At 41.3% G+C, this 25,266-nt stretch overlaps 1 protein-coding gene and 1 long non-coding RNA gene across 6 annotated transcripts in view; one reads left to right on the top strand and one right to left on the bottom strand.

Annotated features, from left to right (window-relative positions):
* zgc:194930 (uncharacterized protein LOC557813 homolog) overlaps positions 1 to 20,709 on the bottom strand; it is a 25,221-nt gene extending 4,512 nt beyond the window's left edge. The window contains exons 1-3 of one of the 5 annotated variants that reach the window (XM_064343840.1): positions 20,642 to 20,703; positions 20,261 to 20,349; positions 4,305 to 4,357 (exon numbers count right to left, since the gene is read on the bottom strand). In XM_064343840.1, coding sequence (XP_064199910.1) covers positions 4,305 to 4,336 — 32 coding nt within the window. In that variant the 5' untranslated portion in view covers positions 4,337 to 4,357; positions 20,261 to 20,349; positions 20,642 to 20,703. Of the gene's footprint in view, positions 1 to 4,304; positions 4,358 to 13,148; positions 13,739 to 18,232; positions 19,062 to 20,260; positions 20,610 to 20,641 lie in introns of those variants that run through there. The other 4 variants (XM_064343841.1, XM_064343839.1, XM_064343843.1 and 1 more) reach the window with 4 other exon arrangements.
* Positions 19,108 to 25,266, top strand: LOC135259437 (uncharacterized). The gene is made up of 5 exons (XR_010331278.1): positions 19,108 to 19,238; positions 21,803 to 21,899; positions 22,403 to 22,670; positions 22,940 to 22,990; positions 23,638 to 25,266. It is a non-coding gene; the product is annotated as an uncharacterized LOC135259437 (long non-coding RNA).

The following is a 25,266-nucleotide window of genomic DNA, read 5'->3' as shown; positions in this document are numbered from 1 at the left end:
CGTAGTCCATAAGCTACATGTTTTAGGACCACCAGAGGTGAATAAATCCACTACAGGTGAAGTAAAAAAAAAGTCAAATTAGTCAAATGTATCCTACTAAAACCAGTGAAACAGCACTGGCTAGGCAGAGAAGGCTGGTTTGTAATATGGTGGACTTCACTGCTGTTAAGACAGGTCAGTTTTGTTTTTTGGATGTCCTCAGAGTGGGTCTATATGCATTTTCCCCAGCGATGAGTGTCGCTGGCAGCAGCACCACAGAAGCAAGAGAGCCAGTCTTGCTTCTGGGGACATCTGGAGACGCCGCCATGGGGTTGCCAGACACGTCCTGCCGAGCACCTTCTGCCGTGCCCTTCTCACTCTCCCCGAAACCCCAAAAACCCACCCAAGTTTCCATGGCAACTGCTGCGAGGCACAGAACGTTCACATGGTCCGGCTTCCAGGAGCAACAACAACAACAAAAAAACCAAACCACAGACAAAGCAAAACTTTCAAATGCAGCCTCTGTCAATACAGAAATGTAAAACCTGAGAAGTGTCTTTGTCCTGGTTGGTGAAAAACAGATATGAGACATACATTGAGTACAACGCTTAATCTACATTGGATGATAATGCAACTGAAACAGATACATGGGGATCAAAAATATTGTTGTTTTTTTTTTTTTTTCCTTTTTCTTAAAGAAGCTAGTGGCATCTATAGCATACATAACCAGAGCTGCTGTTGAAACTGTTATGGATTTTAGAATGAAGAATAACACTGTCTAAACTGTAAGTGTGACACAAAGTGGTTACAGGGATAATAAGGATGACTCCTTTCAGAATACGCACATGTATATATCTGTAATAACGGACATTTCTCAATGCAGATAGCACTTAAACTCTGAAACGAACATTTCATCCACATTATTGAAACCCAGCCTCAACAGTTATCTTTAAGCCAGTGCTAGATTGTTTTGTGTCAGCGTTAGATACTGGTGGTGGTGGTGGTGGGGGGGGGGGGAGGGGGGGGCATTAAATAGCTCTGAGAGCACCAATGAGCCACACATCAATATTTAGGATAGGAAGACAGAGCGGGGGCCTCATGAAGCAATATTACTGACAGCTGGATAACTCCACTAAGTTAAACCCAGAACCCTCCCAAGTTTGGAACATGAACTGAAGTAAAAAGAGCTGTTCTGGGCTTTACTCAGCACAGTTATCCAGCTAATTCAGTAATCCTGCTTTGTGATACAGGCCCCTCGCTCTTAAGAAAGGGATTGACTGTTCAAAGAAATCTCCAACCAACAGGATGAGGCTCTGGATGAACAAGGAAGCAAGGAAAGCAAAAAACAAAATCATGCGTACAGAGAAATGCTATAGTGAAAAGCCTTTGAGGATGTATAGACGTTTTGACTCTGAGGTATTTCGACTTCCTGACAAAATTAACTCCCCCTATTTTAGCTGAACCAATCAAATTAAGTTCTGAGACTAAAAGCCCTTTTAAAGAGAACCAGAGAACATGCTGGGCCATGGTTCTCCAAAGGATTGGGATTGACCAGTCCCAGACAGAGTCATTTGCATATTTAGGGTCAGTTTACATCTGGCTGTGGCCTGTTTCATGATTATGCAAAATGATTTTCCAAGGCCATCGATAAAGATTGAGTAATGATGTGGCACCACTGCTTTGGACATATTATCTCTTTTACACAGTTGCACTCACATGGTGATCACAGAAAACTGCTCCTTGGGCTTAGTTTGGTAATCCTGGGAGAGCTTAGCACTGTGGAAAAACAGGGGGATGTGGTTTCCTGTTTGCATTCCCCGTGTACAGCGCTAAAACTCGTCGCTGAGCGTGGAACAGGCTAACTGCAAAGGTGTGAAGGACAACAGGGCATCTGAAAAGGCTGACGGAAGGAAAATATTTGTTCTTTTCCCTTCCTCTGAAGGTGTTTGCCTTAGTTTCCCATTTTATAGCAGCATCGACCCCAAATAATAACACACCTGATTTACCTGAGACAAGGATTCCAGAATATCACACATTCCTGAACAAATGTATTCAAAACACAGGCTCGGGGTTAGCAATTCAAGTATCAGCGGTGGTTTAGCTGCACCGTGTGTATATGACAACATACTTTCTGCTTTGAATATTACAGTTCAAAGGAAACAGGACCCTAAGGCCAAAGGCTGTGATGTATAAGGAGAAAACATTTTAAACAATAAGCTTTTACATCGCTCCCAATAAAGCCTGGTACCCACAATTCTGGAGTGCTGGTAGGAAGGGGACCACACCAGCAATCCTTATCTTAGCCTCAGGAAATTATGTACATTGTAACCATGGATGTCATGAATGCTACGATATGCTGTCCATAACTGACGCATATGAGCCAATCAAAAGACAACACTTGACATAACAACGATGACTGATTCAGATGGGTGAGTCTCTGACAGAATGCAATACTAATGCCCATTTTGGGGTGTGATGCTTCACTCTCCGTTAGCTGATGGGTCCCCGGTTACTTAGGTGACAAATTAGTCCTTTGATCACAGAGACCCCTGCCATCCAAACAGTGCAGATGCCCCACTTCACGACTGAGGAGATCAAGTGGTAGTTAAGTATGGCCTCTTTTTTACTCCGCAACTTCCTCCTTTTCGTCCTCCTATTCTTCTCATCGTGCCTCCTTCTTTCTTTTGAAACACTGGGGTCAGGGTAAGTTCCCTCTCAGTTCAGTCAATACAGAAATGAACTGAAATTGAATTAATTGGTGGAAAATTATGAGCATTTTTTTGTCTAGTCAATGAATTGAACTACAGTTAATTTCATGAATTTACTTACAAGAAATGGAATCCATCCACGACACCCTGCTGAACTAGCTATGCGTTAACCCACACCCACTCCCCTGCCCCCTCCCCCACTTGCCACCATATCTCAGAGTTTAACCCTCTGATGATTCACAGCTGCCTCTCCCAATCCTGGTCTACTGGGAGGCCCATGTGTGACATCATGTCACTTTCAGGTAACCTGGGAGTCACTGGGTGGTTGTTTTTCTTGCTCATTTCCTGGTTCCTGCCTGGTGTAGGAATTTATACACATTCTAACCAAACATGGCCATCCATGGAAGCGAGACTTAGCATGAGACTAAAAAGAATTAGCATAGGACTGAAAGAGCCCATTTGTAATGCATTAATTAGTACTGTAAAATGTGTTGGATGAGGCCATTTTTAAAAATCCAATACTACAGGTGCATCTCTACCCAGACTACATTACATTACAGGACAATCAGCAGATGCCTTTATCTAGAGTGACGTATAACTAATGTAACACAACAAATCAAACTACTGGCACAACTACATGTGCCATGACTACTACTTTTCATTACCCAGATGACTGATACTCCCATAAAATAACAACTACTACTGTAAATACTATAACATACTACCACTGATGCTACTACTATTACTGCTACCACTACCATTACTACTTCTATTAACACTACTATCACTATTTCTATAAAAAACCTCTACTATTACTGCTATAACTACTACTTTTATAAATAGTACTACTAATACAACTACAACTGCTAGTACTACCACTACTATGATCAAGCATAACAATTAACAAAAGCTGGTTAACTTTAAGCTGGTAGGGTGGAGTTGTCATAATTCTGCATCATCTCCCAATGGAAAGTTGGCTGATGCCCAGGCTCATGCCCCGCACACTTGTGTGCCAGAACAGCCCTCCTGCCTGGGACAGCAGTGCTCCACACAGAATATTAATGAGAGAATTAGGCAGGGGGTGCGTTTCAGTGGCCCATCCAGCTGTCCCCTGGACTCCCGATGATCACGCTGGGTCCTACATCCTCTTCCACGTCACATACCAGGAGCAGAAGATCCATGGTGGCTCTGCACATACACACCTACACACACAGGTGCGTCTTGCTCCCTGCTGTGTGTCATACCCTTCAGTAAGGTACTTTTTAAGTGGAAATATCGCAGCGAACATCCAGTTGTATAATGTTAGGGACAAGAAAATGTTATATGTCCAGCATTTTCGACATATTAAAACACATTTTAACAAACGTTTCTCACCCAGGTTGATGTGCTGTCGATGTACTATTGTGTACTACACAACACAAAAACTAATAAAGTTGGTTTAAAATCCCACGACTAAACTGCAAAAGTAAATTGGTAAATGGAAATTATTATTATGTTTAATCTGAATTTTTTGGAGACACAAAGCATGGGAATTATGATAAATGGATCAAACATAAGATTTAATAACACAACAACAAAAATACAAATCGAAAAAAAGTAATGGAAATGAATCAATACCTTTTTAACATCCTACAACACCGGCACCCCATCTGGCCAGCTGATTGGTGGAACTGCAACAAAAAAAAAAAACAACAAAAAAAGGTGGGTAGATGTGTGGTTAGTAACAAGAACATTACATCAAACACAATACTTTTGCTTTTGGAAATATCCACTAGCACTAGAGCTAGATATGAGATGGAAGCCATTTGGTAACACTCCTCAATTTCTATAAACTTTGACTTAACTATACATTATAATTATGCCATATGTTCAATTGATTTACAACACAACAGTTGGCCACACCTGCCATTAACTACAGTACAATTCAGAGTATGGGAAACATTTCACCCCACGCATTTGAAATATGTCTGTAAAAACCTCTAATAAAATGAATAAAAACAGAACATTCTGTCACAGAAATGATTCTTCTTCCTAAACCATTTCATTTTGTCATTCAAAATGTTTTATTTATTTTTGCACATTGGCATTTTGTTTCTTTAGCATTATTGAATAATTCAAAGGATACTACACCCGATAAGGCATATTAATCCATCATTATTTTGTTTTTAGAGCCCAGAAAGCAAAGTGACCTTTTCTCCAGCAACTTGGTTTGGAGGTTTGGCATTTCTTTTTTATTCTTTTTTTCCCCCTCCAAGGTCTGGTAAATAATTAATGGAATGACTCAAATGGATCGGTTTCAACAAGGACACAGTGTCTTCCTGATTCCATTCACAGAAAATCGGTGCAAGATATAACAGTTCTCTGAGCCATGCTCAAACAGATCCTCACTTTCTTTTTATGTTGGCAGTGATGCATTTTATGACATTTTTACAACAACCAAAACATACAGACACTTCACTGAGTGCTTCTCTTTCCCTGTATGGTGTTGCACATACTGTTTCCTGAAAGAGTTCACTGTTTTGATAATATGATGAAACATTAACAGAAATAGTATTGTACAACTGGCCAGCAGCAAGAGGTGAATAATGAACAGAACTATTAGCGGTCACTAAGACGTCCTAAAACCATTTTTAAAATGCTAAGCAGCCTTATGGCAAATTGCTACATGCAAAAAAAAAAGAACCCAACTGAAATTCCCACATGGAATTTCACCGTCCCATGTGACCTTCAAACCCAGAAAGGTCAGTGGAGGGGACCGTGTTGTGTTTGTTTCTGCACTTTATGTTAAAGTCTTTATTCGTTCAAAATTTCGCTTTAAAACAAAAGATGAAAAGGCAGTCTATCCACTTTTGTATTTTTTTACAATATTCGAGAAGGGATCACAGAGCAGAAAGTGCCATGGCAGTGGATCGAACCTGCAACCACACGACCACACGAGGAATTTGTAAATGGCTTGAAAGTCTACCACCCTATAGACTGCTACACATCACACCTAACGATGGTATTTCTCTGTGAAACAGTGTAAATCTGACAAAAATAATCAATTAAATTTTGTATGCCAAATACTCAGCTACCTTTCTTGCCAGAACGTCTTGCAATAAATGCCATAAACTGATCAACTTACTGTAATATGATTTTATTTAGTTATGGTTAAATAAACTTATAAGAGACACAAACAATGTATACAAAGATATCAGTGAATTAGTCCCATTGATGTTGAGGTGAAGAAATTTTTTATAAATGTAAGATTAAAGCAAGAAAACAATGGTGATCTACCTGTGTTCCTGTGTGTACATGTGTATATGCATGTTGGATTGTGTGTGCGTGCCTGTGTGTGTATGTGTATGTTTGTGTGTGCGCGAGTGTGTGTGTGCATTCATGCAGGTATGTGTGTAAATATGTGAGTAGGCATGGGGCATTGTGGGAGATGATGTCCTGGCATCACACTGACAGGACAGAGGGTCAGTGGGATTGGGGGGGGGGGGGTCCCACACAGATCAGTGCCATGGTGCCAGAACCCAAAATCCCCTCCACCCCCCTTCAAATATCACTGACAGGCATGCAGGGAATACACAGGCACAGGAGGGGACAGCTAGGTATGGTAGTAAATTTGGGTTGCAACCCCGCTAGGTTACGCACTACAGCGAATCAGAGCCGTCAGGCACGGCGAGCGTCTCCATTCGCCCGGTCCAACTGACCGCTGTTCCTTTAAGATCTGTTTTGTGTTCTCGGGGCGCCAGTCGCCCTCCCCCTAAACTCTGTGATCCGTGCGCAAGCAGTGATGCCATCCTGACTCGCTTCACCGCCGGCTGTTCATCCGTAGTCTCAGGTGACAGCGACTACCGCGATAAAAATCCCGTTCTGGCTCAGAGCAGCTCCGTTTCTGTTCATCTGTGCACATTTGGGATTCAGTTGTGTTCTTTTTTTTTTTTTTTGTAAAATATGGTTTTACCACATTTATCAAGATAATACTCCAAACAGCTAAAAGTATATTGTTTAATTTGTTGTTGACTACTTGCACACTAGAATAACTTGTATTGTGATGAAAAAGAATGCTGGCGGGGTCTCGGTTCCTGTAGACTATTTTAATTGAGGATGGGAGCAGAAAAGGGGGTTAATTCTCTTTGTCTCAGTGTCAGTAAGCTTCAGGTCAGCGGCGGGCGCGCAGATCGTGCTGTCATGGAAAATACCCGAGGGTGAGGGTTTGAAACGCAGAGCAAACACTAAACAGACCTCTCTGTACACACAGGCGGGGTCCTCTTCTTTTTGCAATTCCCTTAGCCGGAGCTACAACGCCCCCTCCACCCCCGACCTCACGCTGTCAACTCACAACCTGACCCCCCCCCACCCACCCACACACACACACCCCCCCCCACCAACCACCTAAATCCACAAAATACCGTCCGTCAAAATACACCTCCCCAAAACTTTCACCGCCTCGTTCCACCGAGGGCAACCTCATAGTGCAGTGACTGCACGTCCACTGTGGAGTAGCCTCTCGCCATTGCGGACTGACGTGGGGACGGATTCACTATAATTGCTCATTCCGCGTACGTGGTCAGAGCACAACACTCCAAACAATATATATTCCTGGAGCACCTGATGCATCATGGTAACCTTGCTTCAGAGTTACGGCAATGTTTCATTTACATTGTGCGTCAGACCCCGTCCGGAGTACACAAGGGTGTAACGGAGTAAGTGGTAGGATTACCGTGTGTGTGTGTGTGAGAGTGTGTGCGTGTGTGTGTGTGTGCTGTGTGCAACGTGAAAGGGAACCGGAAAGTCCGCTTTCTTGAGCGAATGACACCAGTGGCTGAAATACGGAGGGTAATCATACAAGCAGTGGTCCAGAAGAGTGGAGGTCAATCAGGTAGAACGCCATGTAACATGTAACATGATTAACGTGTGACATCATTTCGGAGAATTCTGTGGCCAGGAGAATTCCAGGGTGGTAACTAATCAGCAGTACGTTTCATTAGGAACATAAATACATAAATAAATAGAAAGGTCTTGGCTGGAGCTTGTAGCTTGTTAATCTGGGCTTTCCTCCATTGGTTTAAAATGCGGGACACTTCCCTGTTTGGTTTTAGATACGGATCACTTACAGTAGCAGCTGGCCTCTCTCTTGCTTAATCCTCAGATAAAACTTCTCTTATTGTTAGAAAACATAACTCGTCAAATAATTCCAAGCTGATTTCAAAGAAAAATCTTTTAATGGAAGACTGGCATTGATAATGGATGGTGTGTATGTGCGTGTGTGTGTGTACATGCAGAACTTTGTTCACCACAAGCCAAGGCATACAGTATATCCAGTTTTTGTATCCAACCAGCACACTCACTGCAAACTGTAGCTACTGGAGAAAAGCATTGCAGGTAGCCACTAGGCCCCTATAATCACCTACTACTTCTGTTTAGGGTCTAAACATTACATCAGAACTGTGAAGCAGCAGTTAATAACAACAGTCAAAATGAGCCATTTATACTGTGCAGCATGTGCATAGTAACCGCTAGTAATGTACAATTACAGAGAGTGTTTATATATTCAAAGCACAACTCAAGTGCTTTTTAATTTAAGTCACTGGCTGGCTCAGGAGTCCACACACCTGTCCTCCAAGGCTTAAAGTGGCAGAAAGGAAACCACAAACACAAAAACACACACAGGCACATGCACACGCAGTGACCTCCAAGGTTGGAGTTGTTCACCTCAGATTTATGTGCTGCTGTATGTTTGCATGTTTATAGTGGAAACCCAAAGTCTGGCATGGTGATTGGTGGATGCTCTAAAGATGAGAGCGAAGTTGTGTGACCGATATGTGAACCCTTGTGCACTCCCCTCAGAAGACAGGGCCCTTTCACCTGTGAAGAAGCGACTTCACGTCATTTGCGGATAATGGTCCATTGTCTGAAAGAGAACCGCAAGTCCCTCTGAAGCTACGGATATTAAAAAGTGCTCACTATGTATAAACACGACAGCTGAAATTAGACCCTTCGCTCCCGGAGAAGTTTATTAAGGAAGATGGGGTGTGGGCCTGGGAGAAGTAGGCAAACAGGTATAACTCCTTAGCTACCCACAGCCCGCACCACTGGAAACTCAATGTCTCTTTTTGCCATTCCCTGCGTGTACACAGACCAGGAGGGAAAAATGCTCAAACAACTGGTCCTCCGCATTGACATGAAGTCAACACAGTCGCCCACTTCTACTGGATCTTTTGTACTACGGTGCAAATACAAGAGCAAAATACATACCAGATGTCCTACAGAAACTGTCTGGTGTACCAAGCTACAGAACAACTCGCCTGTGTAACAGATTCAATATCTCCACTGCTACTTTGTTTTTGTTTAAAATAGATGCTCTTCTTCAATGCAACTTCAGACACCACCATAATATGACAAATTAGTGCATACCAGAGAAGCAGCAAGACAGTGAACGTACTAGAAGCAGCTAACAGTCACTAACACAGTGGAAGAGCATCAAACTAAAACAGACAAAGTCAGGTAAAACATAACCAACATAAACTAATTTCACCTAACAATAGTGCTTAAAAATTACCCTTCAGAACAACCTACTGTATCAATATAAAACTAATGCACACATATGGTCTACAAGTGACCACTGAGAACAAAATTATCTTATGCCATGGTGCTCATGTGGTCCAAAACAATGGTCCATTAGATCAGTATAAAAGCAAGTAATGGCGTATGAGAAAGAGACTGTATGATATTTTACTCGGTGTTAGGAACAATCAAGCACATTGTCATGCTTCAAAATGACACAAACATTGACAATCAGGAATTAATGTAGGCATGGCAGGAAAGACGGGCTCTCTGGTGAGCAGACGAAGGCGTGTCTCATTAAAAGAGAGGAAAATGCAATGGTCAATGGGTATGAGAAATGGCGCCACTAATTTAACTTTGTTTGTTGGCCAGTCAGCGACATATTATTACCGTGGAGATTAATGTTCCAATCCTGACAAGTCTCTAAAGAGCTGGCTGTCAGATGCTATCTCACATAAAAAATGAAAAATAAAATAAAATAGATGACCTTGTCGCCCACATAAAAAAGCTGGTGTTATAAGCAGGAATAAAGTTAAGTTCCCTTACAAATTCTATTAAAAGATTCACAGTGTCAGTAATTACCCTGCTGAAAATTCCAGCTTAAACCAGCCTAAGCTGGTCATGCTGGTTTAAACTGTATTTTTGAGACCTTTAGCAGGTCAACCAGCTGTTCACCAGCTGACCAGCCTCTTATACATAGGCAGCTAGTCTACCAGTTGACTACTAGCTTACTCTACCAGTTTAACCAGTGTTGACCAGTTTTATGCAGCTAGAGAGCAGCTTTGACCAGCTATGACTAGCTAGAAGGGTCAAAAACGCATCTTAAACCAGTTTAGAATCCCAGTTAAAACTGTGCTAGCTTATACTGTCATTTCTTTTAACACGTTTTGATAATATACTATAAATGATGCCTGTAATGAGTTGTACTGTGTGCTAGTTCGACATGACAAGTCAAAAAGAGAAAAACAGTGCACTAAGGGCAGTTATGGTGTTATACATGACAATACTGAACTCATGATCTTTACCTTTCCTTCGCCATGAAGAGTTTTAAATGGTTTGTATGACTAAACCTTGTACACAGTGCTGACATTTTATCTTTAAGGAACAGTCGCAGTTTACTCAAGCCCTATTTGAGCTGGATTAGTTTCACAAAGAGGTTAGGTGAAATAAGTGATTACCAACAGGATGCGTGATGCATTAATCCAGTACAAATCTGCAATGTTGGTAGTTTTAACAAGTCTGCAATGGATAAACACCAGAGTGCATTATATCCTGTGTTTTGCCATACTCAGAGGTCCTTCAGTAATAGCAATCCAGTTTGAATGATCCCTGCAGTAGGCCTAATGTAATTACACATGGAAAGTGTTAGCTTTGGTTTTAGGGAATCAGATTTGAACTAGCTGCTTTCCATCTTGTTATTCTTTTCTTGTGAAAGTGCAGTTAGTGAAGTTTACATCTGGGCCATCTGTGGTCATTTCGAAGAAATTACAGAAATTCTTATTCCCGTATGAATAAACCAGACAATACATCTTGAGAACCTTATTACAGCACAACCCACTGTAAAACTAATCCAGCTCAAACAGGACTTTGGAGAACTCATGCGGGTGTTCCCAAAGCACTCCTGGATTGGAGCACTGATCTAGGATCAGCCATACCTTGGCCACATCTGACCACATCCATTTTGAACAAAAATTATAAACTAATCCTAGAACAGAGCTCCTATTCCGAGACACTTTGTGAATATGAGCTTCAGTCATAAATTCAAATTAGGAGCTCCCAGTGGGGCTTTACATGCTCACAATATGCAGAGAGCCGGTAATCTTCAGTTATGACTATAGTCTAGTGTATGTCAAGTTTACCTATAGAGTACACCAATAGGAAGTGTATGTCTAATGTGTGCGCAAAGTTCCGTTTGTGTGTGGGTGTGTGTGTGTGTGTTTCAGTTAACTACGAAGTAAAGTTCACAGAGCCCAGGCGTTATACTCCCACCGCAGGCTTTCATTTGAATAGGCCAGGTGAGGCACGGCTTCCCCGCTCTGCTGCCCGTTGCCATGGCGATATGTCACGGTGACCAAAGTAAACAAAGTGCCTTTTTTTTTCTTTTGTGAGTGACCATATCGCATCCTCAAATTGCATAAAATGCCGAAAATCTCCCGCCCCCCCCCCACACTTTGCCTGCCAAAGAGCAATATTGATTCCCTATATGGTTTCAGCACACCAAATCAATTGCTACTCAACCCCTTTCAGAAAAAACAGGTACAGCTTTCCCAGTTAGGGTATAGCGTACTGTGCACAAGAAATTTTAAAATCAGAACTAGTAAAATGATATAGCAGTTTCACAAAACAGAATAATTCAGAAGGATGGAGAACAGACTCCATAATTTTTTTCATCAAAAAAACCCAACATTTTTTCATCAAAACCTTAATATTTTACTATTCTCAACATGGCTGGCCCTAACTAAGATGCACATCTTAAAATGACTAAAAACAAGCAAGTCATCAATCATTGCAATTTCAAAGCACCTTTATCACCAACTTAGATAAGAGACCAAATCCGGCACTGTGGGGAGCTGAATAACAAGCCCCCCTACCCCCCCATAACAGCAACATAAATCAGTTCTTTGTTAGTTATATTTAGAAATGAGTATAAAGGTTCTCTCATCTGCATTAAACAGAATCGCAGCAGACAGGTGCGGCACACACACACAGACACACAACCAATCATGCTTCCACAGTATGTCTGTTTTTTTAGGTGCATAATTCATTGTTTCTAAAGTCAGCATATTAACTTTAACCAATGAAGGGGCGGGGAGACAAAACCGAAGGAAAATGTCCAGGATTAAAAATAAACTCAGCAAAAACATTGCTTGTTTGATGATTAACATTTTCTTCCTCCTAAAGAAAATATACCTTCTTGTTTCCAAAGTAACCTCTTGTTAATTGGGAAGGTTAGGAGGATGGGGGTTTGGCCTTTTGGATTCAAGGTATTTACCAGTGATGATAATGGGTGAAGAACATAGGAAAAACATGGGGATCCAAAAAGAACAGAGGTTTCAGGAGAAAATGTGTTAGGAACATCTTTTCATGAATGGAGGGAGGGGTACATTTCCATTTGGCTTTTAGCCACAGAAAGGTCAGAGTAGCGTTTGTCTAAACATATCTTGTCCAACTTTGTTTCAGACAGAAATGGGACCAATGCAATGACCTGATAACACCTTCAGTAAAACTGTGAAGGGATCATAAACCGAGGTTGTTAACAACATTCATAATCATGCACCAGAGAAATATTGCGCTCACCAGTCATACGGTATTATGTTGTTTTTTCAAACCTTAGTAAAGTTTATGATTTTCAGTTTGTACTTTTTTTATATTAACTTCGATCAGGTAAAGGAACTGTCAACTCTGTTATACTTTATTGGGTGTTCAATCTTATCCGAAAAGGTCCAATGTGGGTGCAGGTTTTTGTTTTAGCCGAGCAGTAAGTCACCTGATTCTACTTAATGGTCTTGATTGAAGACCGTGTTTAGTAAATTAGTTGAATCAGGTGTCACAGTGCAGGGCTAAAACAAAAACCTGTAACCACATTGGCCCTGCTTTACAGTGACAACCAAGGCAAATAAGGTGGGTAGAGAATGGAAAAAAGTGTAGCCAATTAGATGCAGAGGGATGAACAGGTGACCAGTTTTAAAGAGCCATATTGGGATTTTGATAATATTACATATTAATACATATCAATATTTTCCTACACTGGTAGTATACATGTAGACTACTTGTTACATCAGCAATGTTAGCAAAACATTCTCTGGAGAGCAAAATATTTTTTCAAAGATTCCACATATTCCTCCACCCCCTCCCCACCCCCTCATTCTTCCTCCAACCCCCACACCTCACGATTCAGATACATACGGTGCGCTCAGTCCTGCCTGCGGCAGATTTGAACCCCGCTGGGTGGCAGATCCAGTGTGAAGCCGTTCTGGCGCAGGTTTGATTTCGGGTCCTGACTGGAAACCGCTTCAATCGGGTCTTAAATTTTTCCCTCCGGAAGCTGAGATCTCCGTGTGAACCGGGCTTAAAGAACACGCGTGACAAACGAGGTCCCCGGTCCTGACAGAAACGGATAAGGGACGGACCAGAGGACCCCTCTAATCAGATCAGCCCAGACGCACAATCGCTTGTAAACATGAAGGCCAGGCCACTGGAGCTCTGCCTGACCGGGCTCCGGGCAGAAACATCGGCGTTGCGTGCTCGCTCGAAACGGACAAACCAGGCCGAAGTAAATCATTTACGCGCTGCCTGTTTGATCTACGAGGAATGTCGATGCCTTTTTTTTCATGCCTTGTTTTTTTGTCTTTACTGGATAAAGTGGACAGTTAAAAAAAGGCAGGGAGAAGAGGCAAAACAGCATCTATCAAGCTGGCTATGACCAATATGTGACCAGTGTGGTATTACGACCAATAATAAATGCCTGCGTAGTCACAATGTGAAAGATGACACATTCGTTTAGACTTAAGGGGGGGGGGGGGGTGGACTTACGAAACATATTTGCACAAAGGTAATGCATTGTGAGAACTAAATGTTCCATTTTACTTTTCTCTTGAATAATTGCACATTTAGAGCTTATCATCCTAAATTTATCAGGAGCCCAAATTTGGACTTTCCCATGATAAGTGTGCATACATAAAAGGTGACACAGCCATTTATCAGAAGCCTTAGCTGTGTTAGCTTTTCTATTTCTTTCACTTTAATCAGTTACTGTGCTTCATTGCAATGCAAATTACCTGTAGATTGCTGTGAGCAAGCATGCAAGCATGCAAAAAGAAGACAGCCAGTGCCCTGTATCCATGAGACTTCGACTTAAAAACAGAAAGATTCCACATTTTCTTCACAAAGGGTGGGTTACTTTTTGTGAATACTTAAATACACCAAGCTGGTTTGTGAAGAAACAAATTATTTCTTATAATTGGTAGTCAAAGTTAAGAATGTTGAGTGAATCTCAGCCAATGTATTAAGTAGGCAGTATACTCCAAACAATGTGCTACCTTTTTCCAAGTTGCTTTGCACAACTCAGGATTTTTAACTCCCAACTTCATGCAAATTTAATGCCAGGAATTTTTACACATTTCTTTGACTTTAAAATCTCTGCGTGTTCGATCATAAAGATGACGATATCCTTGCTCCATCAATCCTTTGGACAGAAAGGCAGCCAAATAAAAGATTGGGAAACTACCTTTAGAAGATGATGAAACTGGTAATGCTAGGTAACTAGCTACCTACCTAGTGTTTCTAGTTTCACCATATTTTATTTGGCTACTTTTCTTTCCGAACAATTTATCAGTAGTTTGGCTAACAAATTAAGTCAAACATTCCTCCTAGAAGGAGGATTTAATCCTATCACGGTGAACCTCTCAGATGGGACACCACTTTCTGAAATCTCTTTTATCGCATCTAGACATGACCTCCTACCACAGGACAGCACAGTGACGAGACAAACGGGAAAAAGAAGTTGAACTCTACCCCTGGCCGGTCAACCGTGACAACCAGCCATGTGATGTTTGGATGAACCAATTGCAGACAGGGGGAGGTCTGAAAACTCTTGAGCTGTCTGCAAACCGCTTGCAAACAGATCGTGCAGGGGGTTCTACACACCATGCCATATTAACTCAAAACACCCCATCTCCTTTTTTTGTCTCTTGTTCAAAACACAACATTTCAAACAAAAAGTTTGGTTTCGTTTTGAGTATACTCGTGCCTTTACGTAGTGATGTCATTGATAGTGATGTCACTGGTGGTGAAGTAACAACTGTGAACAACCAACTTCCCTTTCCAAACACCCACAGCTCAGCCCCTGCCTCTTTCTAGCACTTATCAGATGTTATCCTGACCACTTGTCTAGTGTGTCATTACATCACAGGCATTTAGCACATGATCTTATCCAGAGCGACTTAGACAGCTTTTGCATTATTTACATAGTATCCCATTTATACAGCTAGATATATACAGAAACAATACAAATTAACACCTTACACTCCACTTAAAATACAGAAAAATAAATAACAATAACAAAGAAAAATAACAAAGAAATCCAAAAATTATTTTGTATTTTTTAAAATTATGTAGTGATTATGTGGACTTCTGATACTAGACGAAACCAGATTCATCGTGCCTCAGGATGTATGCAACACCAGGAAAAAAGTTTGGAGTGGATTGAACAAAGCAGTAAAACCTGACATGCGTTTTCCTTTACGCAGTGGGCCCAAATCTCCCGAAAAACCTCTCCAAAAGGCACCAAACATCTCCAGATTGGAATATGGCATATATATGTTTGCTTAGCCATATTCTACTTCCAGATGCAAATTCCATTGAGGGTGGTACCCTCAGGAACCCCACAAAACAAATACTCTTTATTTACCCATTGTCTCTTTTTGACATAGCCCTGCATTTCAGTCAAATGTTGGAGCTTTTGGAGCAAAATGTACAAAATGTGTTCATAATGGTTATCACACAAACTAAATTCACTTTGAAACAATCAAACCACTTGGTTATATCTTGCTGTGAGCTCAGACCTGCTAAGCCTTAACTACAGCTATAAGAAAGCCATAAGCTACGTCCGAAAGCTAAGTAAATTAGCTTGAAGAACTTGACACTGAATGATTACTGTAACATATATGGGGTTTTCAAGCAGGGGCTAAAGTCACAATGGGTAGATCTTAGAGAGGGTAGTAGCTGCTTGCTTTTAGGTTATTTACTCAGCACAGGAATGTCTAATTGAGATCATTTGTAAGATCAGAAGTAGTTTTTTTTAAGACTGCACTTTTCACATTTGTCGTTCTATTTACATGCATGGAAATGCTAGTTTTCAAAGGCTCATGAAAACCCTTTCAGTTCAATGGAAATTACACATAATGCATAATGACTTTTATACTAGCCTGTATAGCCTGCTAGCCTGTATACAAAGAGCAGATTGATTGCTTAGGGATCAGAGGATGATTTTAGTGATATCAATGTCATCCCTGTAGTATTAGCAGTTGTTTGACTTGTTGCAGACAGTTATTAGATTATAAAATACCATAATAATCAACCTGGGGTGTCAATTTCAGCCCTCCTCTGGGGAAAGGGACTGTCTTGTTATTTCTTTTGTTATCTCTAGTGGTGTAACTGATCGAGACAGGGTTTTTTGCATCAAAGTGTGAAGAGTCTACGCTTTACAACAGTGTATGTGTTACAGCAGTGCACCTTGAATCAGTGACCGATGAAAGCAATAATTTACAAGAATGCTATTTTTAGAGACCTGTATCTAATTGGGGTTTAAGAAATTAAGTACCCAGCTCAAGGGTACAACAGCAATAGAAATCAATCCCGCAACCTAGGTTACAAGCCCAGTTCTCTAAAGACAATACTACACTGCGGCCACCCACCTCACTCTAATCTGTATGAGAGAAACTCACCCACCCCCCTCCTTCAATTCCCTCCGTCCCCCTCCTGCTCCCCCAAAACTATACTCTATGGTGATGTACCATGCTCCAGAAACAAGCTCAGCTTCAATATCTCACCCTTTTGGTTGTTTTTTAAACTTGTCACAACCCATAAAATCTGATATATGTTTATGCTGTAACATATAAGGTACTGGTGACCTGTAATTCAATAAGCCTTCTTCTGTTTTGTGGTTATTGTTTTTTAAAAAATATATATATTATTGTGCTTTACTGTATTGTATTTTATTCTGCCAGTGTTCACTTGAACAAGAGCAGGGGTAGGCAATTCCATTCCTACAGGGCTGACATGCATGCAGGTTTCCACAGTACCCCAGTACAATGGCCGAAATTAACCGAATACACATATGCCGGTTTAACCACAGATTAGACCACAAAGAGATCCGTCTTCAGCTGTCATTCATAAATGTAGCTGAAGTATTGATTATTAATGATTGGGCTAATTAAATAATTAAAGGCAGAAGTTGACATGAAATTGAGAAACAAGTAAGGCCATTCTTGCCCTACCCTGAACAAGAGATTTCTATGGGAGTCAGGTGCCCTCGGTTATAAATAAATAAAGCGCATTTGTTAAAATTCTGAGTAACATTTGCAGAGAAGCGCGCCCAGCAACTCAATTTCTGCCTGAGCCGGCTGCTGGCATAAACACTCCATGCCAGTGATCTTCATTCCTAGTCCTTGCGAGCCACATGGGTTTGCTGGTTTTTGCTAGACGGCACTTAATCAATCAATTAGAACAGTCAATTGCACAGTTAACGCACCACACCTGGTTTCTCGGGTTGGAATTGGTTGCTGATACTAGGGTCGAAAACAAAAACCAGAAGACACCGCGGCCTGCCAAAACCAGGAATAAAGATCACTGATCAATGCGGTTGTGTAGGGCCATGACCATCCCTGGGCCACAGAATTCAAGTTTTAAACACATTTAAATTGTGTAGTATTCACAGGGTGCAGGGTATATAAATTTTTATATACTATTGCTCATTTTTGTTTAAGGCCACAAAAATCCAACAGCCAGCTCTGATTGCTGCATTAAGGACCTTCCTCAAGCTCCTACTATAGGGGTGCACAAAAAGAGCTGAACCGTTTCAGGGATTCGCACCAACGGCTGCACTTAATTATTTAATGAGCTCAATCATTTCTTGGTCTGGCATATGTATAAGCACAAGCCACTGCCACAGATTGTAAGTGTATCCAAAGATTTTACTGTGCTCAAGTATAAGAGTGACCCAGCATAGTTTATAGAGCTGAGCAGTCAGAAAACTAAAACTAACATAGCAGGTTGGAACAAAAACCAGCACAGAGACCGGCCCTCCAGGACCAGAGCTGTGCACCCCTGTCCTATTGGGAGTGATCAGTTTAAGGCCATTTTTCTGATTAAGCATTTACATGTTACGGAATAACACAATTTCTCCAATACCTGGGTGGGTTTACGTGCATTTGTTTAACAATCGATCTGTGGAACTGACATCATAATAAGCACTTGGTGTGTTTCCTCACCTGTAGGCATGCCCCACGGCAAAGATTCCAACTAATTAGACCAGAGGTGGGCAATGAGGGCTGTATCCGTTTGTGGTTTTCATTTTTTTATAAGCGCATGATTTCCAACCAAATACACCATGTTTTTGTGTCCCTATCTGTTTACTGTGATCTAATCTACAAGTGAAGCAGTGATGGTGTATACAGTTAGCTCGTTTAGCCAGGGTAATTGGAGGCAACAAAAGCCTGTATATACACACAGACCCTCCAGGACCAGAATTGCCCACCCTTGGATTAGACCTTGGGTTCACAAACTCGTGCACAAACTTGAAGGATCTGAGAGTATGCTGGTTTCAATTCCAACCACAGTGGCAACCCTGCAATTGTAACAAGCTGTTAATTGTTCTTAATTAGGCACTTTTAGCATCCATTGAGGGATGATTTACCATTTCAAGGCCCCATTATGTCAGCAACCACTATGCATGCCATAAAGAACAAATGTTCCACATTCCCATCCCAGCACTTGTAATCAATCAAAATGGCTAATTGGGCAAAATCCTTTCATTTTTCCCAAAGGAACTTTGGTTGTGCTATCGGTGTCAAAAATAAAGTATGCAATGCAAACAAACTAATGCTTTCATTTTCAATGTGTAATTATAAATGTGTACATGCTTAATGATACTCTTGGGAAGTGGTTGCCTTGTTTAATTGACTACACTATAGACGCACAGGTGAATTAAGTTTGGTTCTAATTGCTGAAAGTGTGTACACCTGGCCACTAATAAAACATTTTGAATGAATTCGTATTCATGCCTGTATTCAACAAATAATTGTCCCATATTTTGTCAGTAACAACCTGTGTATGCAGGGGTCCCCCAAGACCAGGGGTGGGAAGTTCCTGGTGGAAAGTCCAGGGGTCAGAAAGTAAAAATCCTGCCATGTGTTTCTTCTACATGAAGTCAGCCAACTGATTTAACCAAATACTTCTACCTCCTGGGTGAAGAATTGCATCAACCAGCAAATCCAGGTGATTAGAACAAAATACTGGGGATTACTTTTTGAAACTGGATTCTCTACCTCTGTTTGTGTATCCCTGGATAAAATAATCAGTTTTGACACTGATTATCTTTGACTGAAGGAGGTCCTCTTCTTAAAACCATAATACACAAGTACACATGTGGACAGTTCTTGCTTTGAACAAAGCTGGCTTGTTGTATCCAAGTGCATGACAAAGATCAACTAATCAATCAAAGGCCACAAACAACAGCACATCTGAGCTGCTGTCAAAAAAGCAGATAAATAAATAACAGTAACTTAAGGGGTATTATTTTATTTTTATTTATTTTTTTGCAAATCAAAGTTTTGTGGTGTAATTTAATATTTAGGCCAAAGGGGAAAGTGAGAGGATTAAGTGTATCTAAATTAAAAATCGACCACGGGAGTATAAACACATTATTCCTTTTAGAAGAGCATAATTTGTTAAAAATTATCCGCAATAGCCTATCAGGTAAAACTCAGTTTGGCAGGCCTTTCTTACGGTATGTTAAGCAGACACGCCTTGGATCTCATCTGACACGTCTCAGTCAGGCAGTTGTGTGTACATTTTAAATTTTGCCCGGTTAGCCACGTAACTGTCCACTGTTATTGACAGATTTATCACACCGGGAAAAAAAAAACAATTATTTGTTAAGGAAGCAAGGCCACATTTTATCGGACACTCACTACTTTAATACATGTTTTGTGGTGACTTCTTATGCCACTAACATAAACGCCCCGTCACTCTTTCAGAACAGGCACAAGACGAGTACACACGGTCTAAGCAACTCGTGCAACCATCTAACAACCATTCTGCACCACTGTCGCTAGGAAGTCTAATTTCAGAAATTCACTGCCAACCTTGTTTCTTAACAGATTTTTCCAATGTGACAGTCCCATAAGCACATTTCTTTAACATCAATTTTCAATACCACAACACATTTGTAAAGCAGTAAAACGATAGTTTCGCTTAGCAACACAACGAAATGTTGGCAAAGCAAGTAGTATGTTTACCTGGGCGCAGGTGCCTGCTTCACAATTTCATCAAGGGAATGATCACCGATTCATCGTTCACCTCTTTTAGATCTTTCCTCGGTAAATATCTGAAATGGGAATACCACTCATCCGTGAAGTTTATAATTTACGTGATGTGAACAAAGCGGTTTAGCTGCGAATGTTTTGCGAGTGCCTCCGATGAACGGGAAATTCTAACCGGAGGTCTGCAGAGACGCAAACAGGTGGGTTAATCACATGCCACTGTATATATCAACACCTGTGCGGAAACCACACAGTTAAAACTACTACTGAAACTGAATATGGTCAGAACAAATCAGAAAGTTCAATAGCCGTACTCTACAAGGATATTAAAGGAAAAGGAGCAATGATTTGCTTTACCTGAGGCGCTGTTGATAAAGGTGTGGCAGCTGCTTGCCAGAGGTGTTATTATTTCACGGACATCATATCAAACTGTTTTGCGTTGATTTACCACTAACAGTAAAAACTACTACTAATTCAGAATTAGGTCACAAATCAGACAACGTATAATGCAATCCCTACCTCTACAAGCTATTCTAACCAGTCGCAGGAGTCTAATGATTTCAGAACATTTCCTGAAGCGCTTGTGTTAACAGATGTTCATGTGACTCCATAAGCTTTCTTTCACACACCTTCTATTTTCATACAATTTTAGCAGTTTGATTTTCGCTCTGCAAACAAGAATGATTGGACAAAAAGTCAGATGTTTCCATGGCGAAACACACTATCAACACACGCTCAGAAAATGATCAGATTATGTTTCACCTTTTCTTTCTCTACAATCTTGTTACCACTCTCCGTGAAGTAGATTTCATGTGACTTTTGCTAGATGTTTTGAATCAGATGAAGCTGAGGTCCAGAGACGCAAGAAGTGTTAATGCGTGCTCGTACAGCACATGTGACCCCGGATCAAGCCTAACTGCAGCATCATCCTTACTTATATGTTTTTCAACCACTTTGCAGCCTGATGCCTGCAAACAGAGTGATGTGTAGACATTTAAAATTTTTCGTGACTCGAAAACATTAATAATGACACTCCTCATGTAAATTCATTTTTTCGGTTTTTTCTCAGTTTGCTTTCAATCTCTATCAAATAGATTTTATGAACTATGGTGGCAATCGTTTCAAAAGATCGAATGTAGTCCAGAAAAGAAAGTTGAAATGGTCTCCACTCAGCGGGGTATAGCCTAACCTGCTAATATTTTTTATATTTTTTCATAACTCTCTGACAGCCTGGATGTGCAGTATGCATGGATTTACTATGTTCTTTCTTGGTGTTTCTTTAATTTATTAATTCATATGAACGCGCACACACGATTTCCCAGTACACTGCTGCATCCTTGAGGCAACGAATGTGGGTCAGTGTCTTTGGAGAACAATTAAGTTTCAGTTACAGCTAAACTACCACAGAAGTGACATAGCCCTCGCAAACATTGTCGGGAATTTTCTTTAAAATGGATATCGGATTTTCCTCTCGAGATATTCGAGATGCTTTTCTGACTTGGAAATATGACCTGGCAGATGCTTATGACCCTCACCTTGGCACAGATGCCAGAAATTACATGAGCCATAAGATCCAGGCTCAAATCCTCCAGACACAACCTCACAAAAGATGCAGGTGCGTAACCCGATTCCCTTTAATGTGCCAGGATTTTTTTCTGTCAAGGTTTACTGATAACAGTGAAGAAGCTAATGGGAGGTCCCAAACCCAAGGAATATGGTACAACAGAGGGTATAACCCGGGTTGCACTGGGCTGGGAGTGGGTCCATGGGGGATTTAGGTAAAGGCAGGTATCCCCACCATGGTTACAGACAATGTTTCAAATTCAACACACCACCCTACAGCATTCTGGCAAAAGAATGGCTGAAGATGCAATAAGTTTGGCTGTGCTTGTTTGGCACCTGGCTGAAAGACCTCTGGCAAAATATGCTTACTGCTGAAGCTGGTGTTGGTGGGTCTGTGGGGAATCCTGCTTTATCTGGACCCGATGAAATTCAATAGCAACAGTATGGCATCGAGCCATTTGGGATGAATGCATGGGCTATGGGCCACTGTGCTGCAGGTGGTGGTGTTGTTTTGTATGATGAGTTAAAAGCCAAGGCAGAATGTACTCATTACAGATCCCATAACGCGGATCAGAACAGGACTGCTATTAACTCTGGGCGCCAAGTCAATCTCTTCCTGGCTTTGTCAGTCTGGCCACCCCACAACATCCCCCTCCCACCCCAATTCCTTGTGCTACCTACCTGTGAGGAGCAGGAGGCTTTGCAAAAAACCTTGGAAGAGGAAATGGGAAACCAGTCTGGAATCTTCGGCAAGCACGGTTGTGATAACGTCTGAACTGCAGTGTAAGAGTGAAAGGGAAAAACAACGCTTACAAATGCAAAAGTGAGAAAACAGAGAAAAGTCTGCAATTGGTGACATCACACCTGAATGTCTATCCCACAATGCTATGCAACATTTTACAATAAATTCCTCACAATATTGTTAAAGTCAAATTAATGTAAAGCATATGCGAGTGCCAGTGTGAAATATGAATACTTATTTCATTATTTAAATACATAGAGCTTATCACACACATTCTTATGCAAATCTTTTTCTTTGTGTTTTAAAGTAGCTGACTTTTTCCCTTTTGTTCTGCTTTTTTTCCCTTTAAGACACCCTTATCTAGGCAAGGCCATTGGAAACCTCCCTGCAGTGGGTGGAGTGTAAGTTTCTCGGTCTCTTGGCAAAGATTTAGAGAGGCAACATTTTATTTATTTATTTCTCCTATCTGGGGAAGGAAAACATATTACAGTGGTCCCTGTTTTCCCTCTCTGACAAGCTGGGCCTCGGAGGGAACTACCCTGGGGATTAATGTGGTTATCTGTCCTCACACGGTGGCAGCGGCTAAGTGTTCAGCTGGGAATCATGGGTAACCCCCCCCCCCCCCTCCCCCGGTCACACACGCACTTTCTGAGGGTTTTTGGTACGCAGCCCTTCCTTCTGGAATTCCTCTCTGCTTCAGTCTTAATTCCTGTTTCTGTGATGAAATGCAAATTAACTAATCAAGCTGCCTTTTCTGCTCCTGCTTGAATGTTGGAAAATATATCATCGCGCATACCAGAGTGATTTAGGTGAGATCACCCCCTTCAGTCATACTTAATCCTTTTTTTTTTTTTTTAAATTGTGTATTTTTAGCGTTAATAAACACGACGGTGATTCAATAGATACATCGTTTAGAAAGAGTCATGAAGGACAGGGAACCCGAAAGAGATGTAAAAGGCCATTAAACATGGACATTTAATACTATTCACAAAACACATGCTGCTGCTCAGTGCTACGTTTAATTTAATACAGCCTCTCCCGGTTCCAGCAGGGTTATTCAAATACAGCTTGGCCATAGAGGCGGAGCGGGGATGCCTTTAGCTCGGCCATGTTTGTTTGAAAAGGATTTACCGTGGCCCCAGAGACATGATCTCACCGAGCAACAATCGAGGGCGTGGCCGCGCACTGGCGACAGCGGAGCTGCTGTCGCCATGGAGACGGCACACATGGAAGGCAGGTCTGTGGAACTGAAGGGGTGGCCCGTGGTGATCATATCGCAGGCTACAGGTGCTGGACTCTGCCATGCGCCTGGTCACAATGCAGGCCTTGAATGCTGTCATATCCCGGGCAGCAAATGTTTCGCAGAGGCTTGACACACACATCCGATTCTATTAAGGAACCTAGACCCTGTGTAAGGTGGCGATCTTTTTTTTAAATAATATTTTTTCTAAGTTGTGCTTGTTTGGAGGTCTAATCTTTAGCTTAGCTATGTGCCACTCCTACATTTAGAGTGGGTGTGGCTGCCCTGGTGATCCACAACATTTCAATCAGACAGATTTCTCCAGGCTGGGAGTTATATATCTATAAATTTGTCATGTTTTAAATGCCAGTTTATTTTTCACCAGCTTATTGATCAATTGACCAGCAAAAATAGATTTTAATTCCCTTCAGGATAGCATACTTAACCTCCCTTTAGATTATGCTTGTATGTATGATCATTTTTGGACAATATTGCTTTAAACTCTAGTTAGAGACAAGATAATGCTTTTCAACCCAGGTGACTTAACACCTCTTATATTAATTGTTGGTTTCAAGTTTGGGAAAAAATGGAGTCTAAATGGAGTACAGTCATTTATCTTTTGAATAGTACATTCCATTGGGGAAAAATCTACTTTATATTCCTTACAAACCCTTGAGATTTCTGACTTGAGTGAACTAGAACATTGAAGTAGAAATTCCACTTGAACAAGACAAGAAACTTGTTTGTGTGTGGAATCTTTGTAAAGGTCAAAAAGTAGCGCCTGATTCGGCATACAGTACAAGGCTGCTCAAAGAACTGCAGCCGCGTTACTCCAGGCCATGGTCCAGCCCTACACCGCAACCCATGCATGTTCTACTGCCACCAGGCACCTGGCTCTTCCCTCCCTGTGGTGAGGTGGCCTCAACTCTTCTCCCTACTGACTCCCCAATGGTGGAACAACCTGTCCATCTCAGTCAGGATAGCGGAGTCCCTCCCTACCTTCCGGCATGACCTGTAGAACCATTTCTTCAGAAAATACCTCCTCCCTCTTTCCTCGCTTTGATTCACATACCATTCTTCCACATTCCCTCCCTCTATATATCCTATATTCCCCTATCCCCCAAAAATAAACAAAAAAATCCTTTCCCTTTCTTCCTTATGTACGTTGATTCTACCGACACCTATCACCAGGTTTATAAAGCCCAGCCATTGTACTTCTTATTAATTGCTACTTGGGATTTTCGTGATTTATGAATCTTTTCTTTTCAAAGGCCTTTTGTTCCTCTGCACACATTTTAAGCTGGCTGTGGATGAGAATGTCAGCTAAATGCCTACGATGTAAATATAGGTCCAAATATTAACTGTGGTACTGTTGAGAATTTCTGCATAGTTTTAATTTCTAAATTAAATTTTGATTGAAAAACATGTTTATGTAAT

This window comes from Anguilla rostrata, chromosome 7, assembly GCF_018555375.3.
Source record: "Anguilla rostrata isolate EN2019 chromosome 7, ASM1855537v3, whole genome shotgun sequence".
Taxonomy (NCBI): Eukaryota; Metazoa; Chordata; class Actinopteri; order Anguilliformes; family Anguillidae; genus Anguilla; species Anguilla rostrata.
Note: the sequence above shows the minus strand (reverse complement) of the source record. Positions and strands in the feature narration are given on the sequence as shown.